Here is a 16424-nt window from a genome sequence, read left to right as displayed (position 1 = left end):
AAACCTTGCCAGGGGATCGTTGCGAGTACGAGATGCATGCTTCAACTTTTCTTCCGACATGTATCGCACGCCCGGTAACATGCACATGCATCGCAGCGGGAAGGGGAAGAGAGCAGAACGGGAAAGAGAAGATGGAGAGAGAGAGAGAGACAACGAGAGTCATCATTCCCGAATCTCAAGAGGTAGTCGGCAAGACAAGTAGAAGCCATCATGTTCTTGACATCTCGTTGGGATAGTAATAGTAGGCTAGACACGCGACCACCATCTACGATGCCATCGTTATCGCTCGGTCCTCTCGTCGCTCGAGACGTAATCATCTCGATCTGCTGGTAGGCTATGATATGATACGCTGACGTACGTCGTAATACCGAGCGAGGGAGGAGATTGGCAGGTTTCGGACAAGGTTCTGCCTACAGTATATGGCGTCACACACATACCATCTCGCACTCTCCTACGAGATAAGCCTTTTTTTTTCTTTTCTCTTCTTTTCCCTCCTCTGCCCTCTCTCTCTCTCCCCCCCCCCTCTCCCCTTTTATTCTCTTTCCCTCTGGCCAGAGGAGGGGACGACGGATCGTACGGAGACGGGATCCGATAGTACGGGTCGTAACCTCTCCTCTCCGATAGACCATGCCTGTTGGGAGACCTATTCAATCATCGGTAGCGGGACTCCGTAAAGAGGCAAGATCGGATGTGGTCCCATCGCCTCTTTTTTTTCTTTTCTTTCATTCTTCATTTTATTTTCATTCTTTTTTTTCTTTTTCGCCACTCACGTACATTGAGAGAGAGTCCCCCCCCCCCTTCGCTTGACTAGTGTTAACTCTGATATGGCAGATGGTCGATAGAAGGAAGGAGGGAGGGGACAGTCAAGAGAGAAAGGATTATATAAGAAAAATAAGAAGAAGAATTATAATTATAAATATCATTAATAAAGAGAAGAGAATAAGGGAAAGGCAAAGGAAAGGAAAGGAAAGGAAAGGAAAGAAAGAGGAAAAAAAAACAAAAAACGGGTGGACATGGAATGTTCCCCACTCTTTTCCCTGCAGTGCGATGGATGCGCCCGCTGAGAAAAAGAGACGATGATTGGTCAGATGACGAGACGACAGTGTCGATTGCTGACCCGAGACACACTGTGTATAGACACCGTATTAACGTCATCCCACACAGTGTTGGGTGCGTGTGGATCGTCGATGACCGTCCGTGGGCTCATTGTCGGATCCATATTTAGCAAGCATCTACCAAGGAACCAGCCATCATTTTCCGTGTGTCAGGGACAGGAGAGAGGGAGAGAGGAGAGAGAGGAGGGAGAGAGGAGAGAGGAGGGAGAGAGGAGAGAGAGGAGGGAGAGAGGGAGAGAGAGAGAGATTACTCGTTCGGTATCGTCGCTGCCATATTACTGCCAGTCTGCCAGCCTGCCACGTAACTCTATACCTATCGACCCGCTCTCCTCCCGTAAACCAAACCCCCCCCCCCCCTTCTCTGACCGCATCGTACACGCGCAGCACCAGCTGTCGCACCCACCCGGTCTCTCCTGGCCCCACCCGCTTTACCTCCCATGCCCGTTTCCCCTTTTGCGGTGGGACCCGAGCGATACCAGTGTTTACCTTTTACGGGCAGCCGTAATCTGTAATCTGTACTTTTTTTTGTAGATGTGTCGTCACGTTATTGTGGAACTTGAATAAGTAAGTAGGAGGTGATGAATATTGAATAGCCGGTCGCTGTTTTGCATGTGTGCGTGTCTTGTGCCTGTCCTTGTCTTTTTCTTGATCCTCATATTTTTTTATTTTATTTCATCGTCATCATCTCTGCCGTCCCTCTCTGCGAAGAGTAAAACCATTTACAGAGAGGGACGGCAGAGATAAGAAGAAGAAGAAGAAGAAGAAAAGACACATCCGCGCGGGTACGGGTATGTATCTGTAGGATCTCACCTAGACCTTACAGCTGTTCATGTACAGATTATAGATAGTAATACATGGATAACACTCCGTACGACCTGCAAGATTCGAATAGAGACCGAGTAAAACAGGCTGGATAGTAAAAAAGATGATTAAAGAAAGATAAAAAAGATAAATTGATAAATAAAAAAGAGGGTCTTGGCAGAGGCTGCATAGCAAAGACGTCTTGGCAAGAAGGCAGTCTTGGGTATCCACTGACTTTATTTATATACGGAGTACAATAATCTGTACAGATTACACCGAGTAGACTCTCGAATGGAGACTGTATCGGCAGAGTACGGGAGTACAGGTTATACGAGTAAGTGGTCAGGCAATGCCGTGTGATGGCGATGACGATCGCAGCATAGCCATGGCGCTTCTTGTACAGCACCTGCCCGACCGATCTGTCAAGGATCACAGATCGAGTCGCTCGCAGCTCGCTTCATCCTAGGCGACTCTACGCTCTGTCCCTTACGGAGCAGTCGAGACATCGTCTCTGTACGATTGAGGGTGACGGACGTGATTCCCGCGACGAGCGAATACCACGGCTGCCGCCACCGCCGCCACCACCAGCTGTATCCTGTACAGGATCGCTCTGTACTGCGATGCTGCTGCCGTACTTCCCTGAGCTCGGTGCGCTTCAGCGTACGCTACAGCACCCGACCGGACGGCCAAGTACCGCTGCTGCTACTCTACCACTACTACCACTACTGCTGCTACTACCGCTACTACCGCTACTACCACTGCTACTGTACTGTTACTACTGTACTATTACTACTGTACTACTGGTACCATCCCTTGCCGGCAGCAGACCCATTTAATTCGAGAGACCGGGTAGATACCTACACCGTCATCGAGAGCCTGTTCCGATCCGTACTGCTACCGCTCTACTGCTACTGTACTCTCTTCTCTCTCTCTTCTTTACTGAGACTCGCACCACTCGGCTGCTGCGCACGTTACGCCGTATTACACCACCGCCACCACCACCACCACACACACACACACATACACMCCCTCTACCCCCCCCCCCCCGCCCCTCCTCTCCCAGCGCCTCAATTCCCGCTGTCAATCCAGAAACCCAGTCTCGCCTTGGGGTTCCTTCGAACAAACTTCTTTCTCCCCCTTCTCCCTCTTTCCAAAAAAACTCATCGTATTTTTTTTTCTTTTTTCCTTCTGATCCATTCTCTTCCCCTCTCCCCCTCGTCCATCTCTACCCATCACACACACTCTCACCCCTCCCCCGCCATCTCAGCATACGACAGCACGCACGCACGCACGCACGCACGCACACGCATGCACATCACGGCCGCCAACTGACCGAGCTCTTCTTACCTTCTCCCCTCCTCTCGACCAGGACAAGACGAGTCACAAGAGAGAGAGAGAGAGAGAGAAAGGGGGGGGCAAAAAAACTCCTAAAACTCCTAAAACTTCCCTTCCAGACGAGAGCAGACTTCCGACTCCCCCCCGATAGTCGCCGCGACAGAATGTCGATTCGTCCCTCCGAGTCCCTCAACATCGTCGCCGTCGTCTCGATCCGTCCTGAGTCGTCATGGAACCTCGACGGGATGCCTCCCGGCCCGCTTCGCCCTCGCCGCTCTCTTCCCTCCCGCTGACGGCCGAGTCCCTACGTCAGCCTCACGATCACGATCATCAGCACCACATCCACAACAGCAATACCCATAACCACAAGAGCTATGGTCATCATCATCATCACCATCATCACCACCACCACCACAACAGCAGCAGCAACAGCAGCAGCAATCACGCTCACCACCCTCACCACCACTCCTCCTCTTCTCAGCACGCCTTCCCCGCCTCGGCTCACCCCATGCCGACGAGGACGAACAACAGCACTCCCGTCTCCTCTCACGGCCTCTTCAGCCCCTCCATCTCCCGACCGGGTACCGTGCCTCCTCCCATCTCCGGTTCCAACTCGCCTGCTGTCGACACCATCGCTCCTTATCTCCTCCACCCGCTGCAGGAGTACAAGGTTAGAGAGTAAGTCCGAAACACACACATGCTCACATACTCGCTCACACACGCACACGAAAAGAGAAGAAAAAAAAACATCTTGTGCTGCTCGCACGCGTCATCAGATTCTTTCCCTATTCCCTCCCTCTCTCCCTTCCCACCCTCCATCGGCACACCGCCCCCCCTCTCTCAACCCTTCAATAGTGACTGACGGCCTCCCCCCCCCCCTCCTTCTCTAGGACAAACAAGGCTCTCATCGAATCCGACAGCAACACCGGCCGGAAACTCATCAATCAATACGAGGTCATCGAGGAGATTGGCCGTGGCATGCACGGCAAGGTCAAACTTGCCCGGAACGTAGAGACGGGTGACAATGTCGCCATCAAGATCATACCCCGCTTCTCCAAGAAGAGGCGGCTGGGAAAGGTCATGGCCCTGTCGCCCCAGGACAAGACCAAGAAGGAGATTGCCATCCTCAAGAAGATCCGCCACCCAAACGTCGTCGCCCTCCTCGAGGTTATAGATGATCCCGAGCTCAAGAAGATCTACATGGTCCTCGAGCACGCCGAGCTGGGCGAGGTCGTCTGGCGGAAGAAGGGTCTCCCTCACATCAGCCAGTACGAGCGCCGCCGCGTCGAGCGGGAGGCCCGTGGCGAGACCCGCTCCGCCGAGGAAGACAAGTACGAGAAGATTCTCGAGCAGCGCCAGGCTCTCAAGGAGTGGAAGCGTGACCGCATGGCCCTCAACCACCCCGGCGTCGCCGATTACTGGAGCGTCGAGCACGGCGCCGCCGACGACCCCGCCGGCAGCTACGGCCCTCAGTCGCGCATTGCCTCGAGCCAGGACTTCGCCGTCAGCGACGGGCCCCCGTCCTGCCCCGGGTCGCGCCACGTCTCCAGGGGTCCTTCCCGTACCCAATCCGCCGTCTCCGTGAGCGACGTACCGTATTCGGATCTGGAAGAGGAGGAGGACTTTGACTGGCAGGAAGACGACCTCGAGACCCCCGGCCCGCTGAGGTCCAATCCCAACTCGACCACGGCCCTCGACGGCACCATGTACGGCGCCTACTTCGAGGACGGTAACGGCAACAGCAGCGGCAGCGGCAGCGGTAGCGGTAGCGGCAGCGGCAGCGGCGATGGCGGCTTCCGTGACCGCTCGACCAGCATGGCCGACTCCATCATCTCCCACATGTCGTCGCTCGACTACTTCCCCCAGACCCACGACGCCTTCGCCGACGACTACTCGTACGTTCCCTGCTTCACACTGGACCAGGCCCGCTCCACCTTCCGCGACACGGTCCTCGGACTCGAGTACCTGCACTACCAGGGCGTCGTCCACCGTGACATCAAGCCCGCCAACCTGCTGTGGAGCCGGGACCACCGCGTCAAGATCTCCGACTTTGGCGTCTCGTACTTTGGCCGGCCCATCCGCGACGGCGAGCCCGACGACACCGTGACCGAGTCCGAGGCCAAGGACTTTGACGACGACGTCGAGCTGTCCAAGACGGTCGGCACCCCCGCCTTCTTCGCCCCGGAGCTCTGCTACACCGACGTCGACAGGGAGCAGCCCAAGGTGTCGGAGCAGATCGACGTCTGGTCGCTCGGCGTCACCCTCTACTGCCTCATCTACGCCCGCATCCCCTTCCTGGCCGAGGACGAGTTCCAGATGTTCCGCAAGATCGCCACCGAGGAGGTCCACATACCCCGCCGGAGGCTCAAGCCCGTCGACCCGTCCACGTCGCCCGTCACCACGTCGCTGTACAAGCGCCACAACGTCCACCCCTACCGCAACGACAACGACCTCGAGTACGAGGACGTCGATCCCCTGCTCCACGACCTCCTGCACCAGATGCTCACCAAGAACCCCGAGCAGCGCATCAAGCTGCGCGGCATCAAGCGCCACCCCTGGGTCATCCAGGGCATCCCCAACCCCATCGGCTGGCTCGACGACACCGACCCCGCCCGCCCCTCGCTCGGCCGCAAGATCGAGGTCGACGACCGCGACGTCTCGGACGCCGTCGTGCCCCTGACCTTCCTCGAGCGCGCCCGCTCCGCGGTGCGCAAGGCCGTCGGCAAGGTCATGCACCCGCTCGTCGACCGCGCCGCCGACCCGTGGATCGGCGCCTCCCGCCGCCGCGCCACCAGCAGCGTGGCGAGCTCGGCAGGCGACAGCATGGTCAACGGCCCCGCGACCACCTACACCGGCACCAACAACAACTCGAGGAGCGACCGCCGCCGCAGCCTCATGCCCGACGACGTCTTCGCCAACCTCGTCAGGGACCGGGCAGCCGCCCAGGCGGCAGGAGCCGCCCGCAGCGTCGACGCCGTGTCGTACGACCCCATGGCCACCGTCCTACCCCCACCTCCCGACCTGGTCCGCGAGATGCTCGCCGCCGACAAGAACGGCAGGCCTCTCACCGCATCCCCCCCGGGAAACCTGCGCGGCACGCCCCGCCACACCCGCTCCCTGAGCAAGCCGAGCGAGCACGTCCTGAAGCGGAGGTCGCGTAACCTCGCCGAGGCGCAGACGACGCCCGCCTCACCCGTGCAGGAGCTGTCCGACGCGAGAGCCGTCGACTACCTGGACGAGATGCGCAGAGCTCGCCACTCCATAGCCGACCCGGAAGACGGCGGCTCCCGAGCCCGCTCCGCGGACCGCGCCGTCCGCGGCCTCTTCGGCTCGACGGACAAGCGCGCCCCGACCCGTGCGGGGGTGTCGCAGGCCGTGGGCCCCGGGGACGTCGGCCAGCACGCGGCCTTGCCGCCGCCGCCGCCGCCGCCGGCCATCGTCACCACACCGTCGCACTCGTCCAGGCCGAGCATGTCCTCGCCCCTGTCCGTGTCCACGTCGCGGGATGACGGCCCGCGGACGGAGAAGACGACGCTGGACTGGCAGGGTCAGTCAACATCTGCACCCGCCTCGGCGTCCCAGAGCAGCCATCCGACTGACCTAGTGAGCCGACCCTACCACCAGAACGACGCCGCGGCGATGCAGCAGCTCAGGATACGCGAAGACGTGCAGCAGTCGACGGGGACGGTGCGGCACGTGGATCCAGCGGCGTCGCCGCTGACCAGCGCACCGGGGTCCCCCTCGCCGACGTCGGCCCGAGGCGGCCGCGGCTGCTGCGCAGACAAGTCGTCCAGCACCGAGTCGGTCGACCGCATGGGCACGCCGCTGACGAGCCCGGGCGAGGTGAGCAGCAGCAGCATGGCCAGCCCCGGGGCGTGGTCGTCGAGCAATGGCAACGGCAACGGCAACGGCATCGGTGATACGTCAGCCTGGGAGATGACGGGAGGTGGTGGCGGTAGCGGCGGCGACGCCTCAGCCATCAAGCACGCGTCCCAGCGCACTCTCGACTTCCGCTCCGACCCGTCCCTGCCGGCCCTCCTCAGCGGCTCCAGCTCGGTGTCTGCCGACATGGACCAGGAAGCCGAGCTTCTCAGCCGACCGGGCGTGGTCGGAAACCAGCCCTCCTTCCTCGAGGCGTCGACCGACTCCCTCACCCCGCCGGCCTACATGAAGGAGCTGCCGGGCGGGTTCCCCCTGTTCGACGGGACTGTGTCCAACACTGGCAGCGGCGATCCCCTATCCATACGCCTAGAGCCTAGAGCAGCAGACGGCGACAACGTCGACGGCGATGGCGGTGACCGCGACGGCGGCCACCGCACCTCGGCGGAGATGACCGACCGTGACCGAAATTCCCGTCCCGCCTCGCGCGACGACGACGGCGACGACGGCGACGCCAGCGACGCCAGCAGCGACGAGGGCATCCTCCTCATGGCCAAGCCCAAGAGGAAGTCCACCGGCATCTCACCTAATCCTGGTGCCGGTCCGGCCGCAGGAAGAAAGGGTCCTTTTGAAGCGAGGAGGCGAGATACGGGTATGAGTAGCGCTAGTACCGAGACTGCCAAGCCCAATGTCGCTTCCGAGTGCAGGGAGTCGTGGTATGATGTTTAAAACGATGGCTTGGCCCGCCAACGGTGTTTGATCTTATTTTTCATCTTCATACATTTCTTCTTCTATGATCCCCCCCCCTTTACCTTCCCTAAATCATGGACATATACACTTTCTTCTTCTTCCTCTTTCTCCTTTTTTTCCCCCTCTCTTTACCCTGTTTGTCACTCCAACCACATGTATATACTACTTCTCCTCTTCCTACCCTTCTACCCCTCTACCCTTACACTCTTCTTACTTCTACCACACTACCTTTACTTTTTTTTTTTTTTTTTTTTACACCAACCTTCATACCCCAATTCACCCTTTCACTGAAATTTGTCAACTCACTCTTGACATTTTTTTCTTCTTCTTCATTCCTTCTACTTTATTTCTTCCCTGGGTAATTTACCATTGGGGGAATATATCTTGCATAGCATTTGGTGAGGTTCAGTTGTCTCGGATTTAGAAAGGAAATTTGTCTCAACATCCCATGCCCAAGGTGCAAGCGCAAAGTCGATACAGACACCAGTGATGAGAAGTGAAAACGTCCCAGTGATGAAGTGTCAAATGTAGTCATCGTCATAAATCTCATGTAACCATTCGCTCCCGAGGTAGTTTCAACAAGATCAATAAGAATAGGGACGAGAAGATGATGTGGAAACCAAATTTTTCTTGGAAAAATATAAAACCCATCTGAAAATAAAAAACCCCCTACGTATCCTTCTTTTTCGTAAACCCCAACATATTATTAACCGAGTGTCGAACGGGATAGTAAAAGTGAGCAATCAAGAGGCCGAACCCAAATGCCACCGCCATAATCACCACCATGGCACCCAGCTCAATCACGCGGCCAAAAAAGGTAGACTCGACAGGCACGCGCGGCTGGGCAAGCATCTCGGCGAGTATGGCCTCGAACCTGCGGGCCATGCCGTCCCTGGAGAAGAGCTCCTCGACGCGGCGAGCTCCGGCGTCGCCCATCTTCTTGCGCTCCTTCTTCGACAGGCTGAGCGCGCGGGTCATGACGTCGGTCCACGCGGGCGTGTCCAGGGTGCTGCGCAGCCAGCCCGTGATTCCGTCTTGCACTGATTCGACGGGGCCGCCCGTGGTGGCCGCCAAGACAGGGACACGCGCCAACATGGCCTCGATAGGCACGATGCCAAAGTGCTCGGCGGCAGGCGTGTAGACGAGGAGGCGGGAAGCTTCGAGGATAGCTGCCTTGGAGGCGCTGGAGACTGAGGGCAGGAAGAGGACGGGAGCTTCCGAGGTCAGAGGGGCAGAGCTGAGAGAGTCCGACGAGGAAACGGTGGCGTGCCCGAGGGATAGGGAGTCGGCGAGAGACCGGAGCTCAGAGAGGACCCTGACATTTTCTCCAATGCGTGCGTCGTAACCACCTAGAGAGCGGGGAGTGGTGTCAGTATGCGGGAGTGGCCGAGAGGGCGGGGTGGAGGGGCAGACAAACCTGCTAGGACAAGACGGGCACCCTCGCGCTTGTCGGTGGGGATGGCGGCAAACGCCTTGATGGCCAGTCCAATGTCCTTCTTTCCCTCGAAACGGTTAATACTGAGAATGATCTTGTCTCCGTCCAGAACGGGCTCTGAGTCACCCTCGTCGTCCTCGGAAGCCGCTGCCTTGGCACGGGTGTCGACGCAGGGGTACACGACGCGCATCGGTTTCTGGTCCTCGAGGCCGGGCCATGTGCCATTGACAACACGACGGGTAAAGTCAGAGTTGACGGCGATCGAGGTCGAGTAGCCCATGCTCCAACGCTCCAGAGTGTCAAAAGGCCGGCGGTAGAGGCGCTTGATCAGGGATGCATCACGGCCTAGGGCGAGGTGCAGGTCGGGGAAGTGACAGTAGAACAAGATCGGCGCGGCAGGGTAGAGGTTGGCCAGAAGGGGCAGGCCAGCCGAAAGTTGGTCGGCGATGAAGGCGTCGGGCCTCAGAGAGTAGAGCTCGCCAGTGATTGCGATTGTGATGAGAAGCTGGAGGTGGCGGAGGATGGCGCAGAGGATGGTGAAGCGGTTGAGAATAGACATGGGGACGGGGCCGGCAGCTCGCACGCGGACATCTAGGGTGCCTGAAGAGCGGAAGAGGAAGAGGGAGAAGAACACGTTAGCAGGAACGGCGCGAGAAGAGGGGGACAGCGAGACGAGGGGAAGCGTACCATCGCGACACTCGTCAAAGCAGTGGCTTGGGTCGCAGTGGTTGGTGAAGATGACGACGCGAAACCCGCGCTCCTGGAGGCCAACGGCAGCATCCACAACCAGCCTCTCGGCACCGCCAATCCCAAGGTCAGGGTGAAAGAAGACGATGGTGCCTCTGGGCTTGTCCTTCCCCTGCTGCTGCGTTGCGACGTCGGTGCTGTTTTGCGAATCCGAATCCGATGGAGGAGGCTTGGCCTTGGACGAGGCCGACTTGCGGGCCATGACGGGAGTTGCGGGGAGAAATGGGAGAGGGGAGAGGGGAGAGGGGAGGTGGTAGGGATAAAGGAAGTCGTCGTAGGTGTGAAGGAAGCTGAATGTGAATGTGAGGCCAAGGAAAGATGGAAGGAACGAGGGGGAGGCGTCAGTCGCACCTGAGAGGAGACGGTTTCACAAGGCTTATCTTATCTGTAGCTCTCTGCTGCACCTTCTGTTGCGGGCAGCGGAAGGAAGGAAGTGCCAACCACCCCACCATCCGTATCCGGGGTTGTGCCGATGCGACTGACTTCCAACTCGCACTTGCCAGCATGGACATGAGCTCCCGTCTTCCATCATACCGCAGAGCAGAGGCAAAGCCGTCTCCGGAATATCGAGAATCGTCCCGCGTCATCCTCGCTCCAGACGTTCCCTCATAAAATCAGTCCATCTATTACCCAGTCTCCTGCTAGTGGTGGTGTCACATCCACGTTTACAAGGAGGCACAAAGATGGGTCCCGTCTGGCTGAGGCAGGGAGGGTGGCCGCCTCCCGCGCTGCCAGCGCTTCCAGCAGCCATCCGGTGTGTGCCATGATACAGCGTGAGCCGGGAAGGTGATGCTGAACGGCAGCTGGAAGACGACCGGGGAATATCATGAGTTGACCATTGATGGATTCAAACCTCCGATTGGGCTCTCGGGTTGAGGCTGGCGAAGATGGCGGGGATGGCGTATGCACGTCTCGTCATTAGGTAGCGGATCTTTTCAGGGTCCTGCGAATGCCGTCACATGCAATATGAGGTCGTGCTACAGCCTACCTACAGGCACGTGGGCTTGCCCTGCAGTCGGCCAGACATTGACAGCCGGACGAACCCCCCAACCGAGACAAGTTGCAAGGAGGGACAGCAGTGATAGGATTGCACCTGTGAAAACATCAGCGAGCCTCGGTGACGTCACGGGTATTGTCGTGGTTCAGGGGTGTCTAGTTTAAGTGGCTATTCGTACTCTGTACAGGAGCCGAGGTCCGGACAATTGATCATGTATCATTGCTCTGTCGAGGAGTACTTGCAAACTGTACGAGTAGTAGATACTATTCATCTATATAGTATTGACTTGACCAATTTCTTCTCACATCGTCATTTTCCCTGTATTCTTTCCTCCATCATCTTCCCATTCCCCCCCCCATTCTTTCCCATCAAACATTTTGACATTGCCATCTTCTGCAAAGAAGGACGAGAATACAATGCCAAACACCTTATTCACCATCCCCATCTCACCCCTGGGACCTCACCCCGGCGGCACCATCACCTGCACCCAGCCCCAGCCAGCCGTGTACCTCCTAACCATGACGTCCCCTCCGGACAATCGTCTCACGACGGCCGTGTGCCGCGCCCTCCTCGAAGCCCTGGACGCCGTCGAGTTTGGCCCTCACGCTCCGGGTGTGGTGATGACGACCAGCTCCATCGACAAGTTCTACAGCAACGGCCTCGACCTCGCCCACGCCATCGAGACGGAGGGATTCTGGCCTCTACTATACGGTGTATGGCGTCGACTATTAACGTATGTTCTTTTCATTCTTTCATGCTTTTTCATTCTCTCATCCGTTCATTCTTCTTCTTCCCTTTTCTCTCTCTCCCTAACTCCGCGCCCCCCCCCCCCCCCCCCCCCCCCCCCCCCCCCCTTATATATATATATATATTTATCGACAAAAGACTGACAAAAAATCGCAGATATCCCATGCCCACAGTCGCCCTGCTAAACGGCCACACCTTCGCAGGCGGCCTGATGCTCTCCATGGCACACGACTACCGCCTCGCCCCCTCGCCGCGCGGCTACTTGTGCCTGAACGAGGTCCTCTTCGGCGCCCCGCTCAAGCCCGCCATGGCCGCCATCTTCCGGGCCAAGCTGTCGCCCCAGTCGTACCGGACCGTCGCCCTCGAGGGCAGGCGCATGACCGGCCCCGACGCCGTGCGGCTGGGCGTGGCCGACGGGGTGGCCGCCTCGCTGGACGACGCCCTCGCCTTCGTGCGGGAGAGGGACCTGGTCTCCAAGCCGGCCAAGGGCGTCTACGGTGCCATCAAGGCCGAGATGTACGACGGTCTCGTCGCCGAGCTGCACGGCGCCGGGCTCGAGGCCGAGGAGGCCCGGTTCGCCGCCAACGGTCAGGCTGAGGAGGAGAGGAAGGAGTTCGGAAAGATCTGGTTCGAGCAGTGGAGTAGTGAGGGAAAGGCTCGGCTGTGAATTGGGCAACAAAAATCTCCCGGGGAATGAGCTGTGCTTGATTCTTTTGGCATATATATATATATATACATAAATATATATATTACTTCTGCTTATACGAATTTTCATCCTTCTCCTTTCCGAAAGAACTTGAACAACAAAAGAGAACAGAGATGAGCTGCCAGTAGTTTTTTTTCTTCTTTTTCTTCTTCTTTTTCTTGCTGAGTATGAAACGCCGCCGAGTTCGTGGTATAATGTTGATGAGAGAGACAAAAAGGGAATGTGGGGGGGGGGGGTATCATGTTGTGAATATATACATGTCTAGAGGACCAAAGAAATAGAACAAGACTCAAGAACATTAAAAAAAAGAAAAGGAAAGGAAAGGAAAGACAGAGAGGTTAGTGCTGACTCTGATCAGCCAGTGCCTCAGTTTCGGCGTCGATGACGCGCTGCCTGCGCTGTTCGACTTCGTCCCTGCGGACGAGCTTGCGCAGACCGTCGCTGGCCTGGATGAGACCGTCGATGCTGATGGCGTGCTCCGTCATGTGGTGGCCGATGTAGGTGTAGACGGCGGCCGGGGTGCGGCACTGGAGGAGGTTGCCCTCGTTGAGCTTGAGGAGCGCGAGCGCCACCTGGAAGAGGAAGGTGGAGCCGTCGTTGGTGCAGAGCACCACGTCCCAGACGCGGAAGAGGGCCTCGGCGCTGAGGCAGTCGGTGAAGACGGACAGGAACCACTGGAACGTCATGGTCTCGAGCTCGATCGACAGCGCGTCGAGGTGCGCCGACAGCCGGGGCAGCACCGTCGACACGTACGCACGCAGCACCTGCTGGTCCGCCCGCGACGACTTGAGCGAGTGGTCGTAGTAGCCCGCCGGCAGGATGCTCTCCACGATCGAGGCCAGCACCCAGAAGGCATCCTCGGCCGACGCCATCATCAGCAGCAGGTTGGCCGCGATCAGGTTCATGCCCTGGCAGTACCCCACGTCTGGGTTGCGCCGCGAGTAGGCAACCAGCACCTCGTTGAGCTTCTGCACTCCCGGGCCCCGTCGGAAGAAGATGTTGTCCGTCAGGGTGCGCCGGATGTCCATGGCTATCTGACCCACGGCCGTCGGGTCGTCGGCCGAGCCGCTCTGGGACACGAGGTCGTCGTACTGGCCGGGGACGCGTAGCGCGTTGGCCCCCGAGCACTCGGACCAGATCTTGGCCCGGTACGCGACCGGTATGCCGCCCAGCACCAGGCTCTTGAACTCGTTCCACTTGGCCCGCCCGACCTTGCCCTTGTTGCCGAGTCCTGCTACCCCGATCATCTCGCCGTCGGCGACGCGCGTCTCGGGCAGGATCATGGTCGGCCTCTCGTACCGCGCCTCGGCCGCCGCGTTGGCCGCCGCTACCGCCGCTTCGCCCTCTTTCCGTCGCTCCGCGCGCACCTTGCGGAGGAAGTCGTTCCACGCCGGCGTCTTCTTGCGTTGCATCGCATCGTGCACGTCACTCAGCTGCCGCAAGAGCAGCTTGACCGGCTCCCGGTCCTCATTCTTCACAGCCAGCGTCGTCGCCGCCGCCGCCGCCGCCGCCGCGGCGGCGTCCGCCGATGTTGACGACTCTCCTGCCACCGACTCCGTGGCCAGCCGGCTGTCCACAGCAGACGTGGTCGTACTGGCCGCAGGCAGAACCATACCGGAGTCGGAGGGTCTGATGATGAGCGACGGAGTCCTGGCTAGCCTGTTCTGATCCTTGCCGGTCTTGTCCGAGCCTTCGGTCGGCGTGGCAGAAGCCTCGGTGACCTCGGTGATGGACGCCGCGTCCATGCCGGGCGTGTGGCTGAGCAGTTCTGTCGGGAACGTCGCGATCTTGAGGTAGTCCTGCCACTTCTTGGGTCTGGCCTCGTCCGTTGTCGCGGCGGCCTCCCCCTCAGCGTCGGCGTCGTCGGAGACCTGCTGACGCTGCTGCCCGCCCGCCGGGCTGTCGGACCGTCCGCCGCTCGACACGCTACACTTTGGGCTGGGCACGTCGTCTTCGGAGAGGTTGGGTGAGACGGCCGAGGAGCGTCCGTTGCTGATCATCTCGGTGCGGTTCTGGTTCCGCACGCTTCTGGCCATCTGCGTGGCCTCCTTCTGCCGCCTCTTGCGTCGCTGGTCGTAGATGAAGCCGAACCTGTCCGTCAGGAACTCGTCGTCTCGGTTGTAGTTGCTGTACATGTTCTGGGCCAGCGTCGGTGGCTGAGACTCGGGTGGCAGGATGGCGTCCATCTCGACGGGGCCGTAGCTCTCCTGCCTTGCCGCGGCCGCGGCCGACGACGACGGCGGGCTGTTGCCAACCATGGTCTCCCACATCTCCTGGGCCTGGGACTTGTTGCTGCCCGTCGTGGCGGTGGCCAGGGGTTGCGCCTGGGGCGCCGGCGTTGTCCGACGCATGGCCATCAGCGCCTTGGGACCGCCCGACGCCACCGACGAGGCCTGCATGGACCCCGACGTGTTCTGGCTCGCCGTCGAGGCAGCCCGCGACGATGGCTCTCGGCCCGAGGCGCTTGAGGTGCGGCCTCTAGCCTCCGACTCGCGCCCGCCGGCGGCACCGCCCGCCACCAGCCTCAGAGCCAGGCTGGCCAGAGACCCGGACGGCCGGGGATCCGAGTCGACGGCGGCCGAGTGGATGCTTGATGGCCGGCTCTCGGAAGTGGTCCGAGGAGCTGCCGAGCTGCTGACTGTCGCCGCGTCCGGTGGGCTGAAGAGGTCACGCTGCAGTCCTGGTCGTCTCTCGAGGCTGGAGTGTGAGCGTAGGGTGGCGGCGGTCGTCGTCGCACGAGGGTCTGGCGGGCCGTTGCTGGAAGAGGCGCGTCCCGTCGTCTTCTTAGACGTCCCCGTGCCCAGGATGTAGTCCTTCCACCCTCTGAGGGTGCCCGTCTTCGGGGCTTCATGACTGGCACGCACCGTCTTGCTGCCCACAGCGCCGTTGCCGAGCGCGGACTCGCCGCCGCCGTAGACGCGCGACGTCATCGAGCCATCCTCCATGGCGTCGGTCATCATGTCGCTGAGGGCGCTATCCCCGCGGCCCCTGGTCCGCCTGGTGCGGACGGCCTCGCGCTCCTCATCCTCGACGGCGCGCAGCCTGCCCTCGAGTTCCATATTGGAGACGCCGCACTCGCGGACGATCCTCCTCAGCGCCTTCTCCCTCTCGTCAGCTCGTCGGCGCAGACCGGCCATCTGGGTGTCCCGCTGGGCCAGGTCCTCGGCAATCTGGCGGACGAGGCCGACGGCGCCGTGGCGGGCAATCAGCCTCTCGATGTGCTCGTCGTCAGCGTGGTGCAGGGAACCGGGGACCTTGGTGACGGGTTCATCCTCGAACAGGGAGCCGCGGGACTCGCCGGCGAGCGAATCAACGATGGAAGCGCTCCTGAAGCCACTAGTCCTCCGGCCACCGGCTCTGCCGTTGTTGCTCGCGGCGCCGCCGCCGCCGCCGGTCGGGCCTGCACGGTCGAGCTGGGCCTGGAGCTGACGCTGAAGTTCGTTGTGGTGCTCCTGAGTGGCCGTCTTGAGCCGGTCCTGGTCCTCGGCGGATCGATGTCGCTGCGGGGCTTCGGACTCGGGAGAGAAGCTAGGGAAGCTGGTGAGGGACTTGTCGCTGGGGGCCACGCTGCTGCAGGCCGAGCTGCTAGGCTGGCTGATCATCTTCCTGCCCCTGGGACCGCGGACGGTGGCGCTGCGGCGCGAACGTATCGACGTAGTGCTGTGCTGGGAGACGGAGCGGCGGGGCTCGGTCGAGGTCTCCATGTGCGGGCCGAGGCGTTGCGCCGCACTGTGGTCACCCATCGGCCCTTGCAGGAGAGGAGGGCAGTATATTTGGATTCGGTAAGCAGCAGTTAGAAGGATTTCGCCACCATGGCTCTCTCCGGATCGATCCCCCCTTTTTTTTAATCCGTCTCGATCGTGATGGGCGTGTCGTGCGGGATGGAGAGAGAAGAGACAACGAAAGAAGAAG

The 16424-nt window shown here is 59.8% G+C and overlaps 4 protein-coding genes across 4 annotated transcripts; 2 read left to right on the top strand and 2 right to left on the bottom strand.

Annotated features, from left to right (window-relative positions):
- Nucleotides 1-3480: 3480 nt before the first annotated feature.
- GMORB2_4659 (uncharacterized protein) lies at nucleotides 3481-7859 on the top strand (the record flags this gene model as incomplete). The annotated part of the gene is made up of 2 exons (XM_035466633.1): nucleotides 3481-3929; nucleotides 4142-7859. 2 exons carry the CDS (start codon nucleotides 3481-3483, stop codon nucleotides 7857-7859), a joined length of 4167 nt encoding a protein of 1388 aa, XP_035318181.1.
- Nucleotides 7860-8549: 690 nt separating this feature from the next.
- GMORB2_4658 (alpha-1,3/alpha-1,6-mannosyltransferase) lies at nucleotides 8550-10264 on the bottom strand (the record flags this gene model as incomplete). Its single annotated transcript, XM_035466632.1, has 3 exons — nucleotides 8550-9229; nucleotides 9298-9915; nucleotides 10003-10264. 3 exons carry the CDS (start codon nucleotides 10262-10264, stop codon nucleotides 8550-8552), a joined length of 1560 nt encoding a protein of 519 aa, XP_035318180.1.
- Nucleotides 10265-11577: 1313 nt separating this feature from the next.
- Nucleotides 11578-12640, top strand: GMORB2_4657 (Enoyl-CoA hydratase/isomerase family; the record flags this gene model as incomplete). Its single annotated transcript, XM_035466631.1, has 3 exons — nucleotides 11578-11792; nucleotides 11963-12450; nucleotides 12624-12640. The coding sequence occupies 3 exons, from the start codon at nucleotides 11578-11580 to the stop codon at nucleotides 12638-12640; spliced, it is 720 nt and encodes a 239-aa protein (XP_035318179.1).
- Nucleotides 12641-12850: 210 nt separating this feature from the next.
- GMORB2_4656 (small G protein signaling modulator 3) lies at nucleotides 12851-16255 on the bottom strand (the record flags this gene model as incomplete). Its single annotated transcript, XM_035466630.1, has 1 exon — nucleotides 12851-16255. The coding sequence occupies one exon, from the start codon at nucleotides 16253-16255 to the stop codon at nucleotides 12851-12853; it is 3405 nt and encodes a 1134-aa protein (XP_035318178.1).
- Between the last annotated feature and the right edge of the window lie 169 nt (nucleotides 16256-16424).

This window comes from Geosmithia morbida, assembly GCF_012550715.1.
Source record: "Geosmithia morbida isolate 1262 chromosome Unknown scaffold_22, whole genome shotgun sequence".
In the NCBI taxonomy this organism is placed as follows: Eukaryota; Fungi; Ascomycota; class Sordariomycetes; order Hypocreales; family Bionectriaceae; genus Geosmithia; species Geosmithia morbida.
This window is presented reverse-complemented; position numbering and strand designations above follow the sequence as displayed.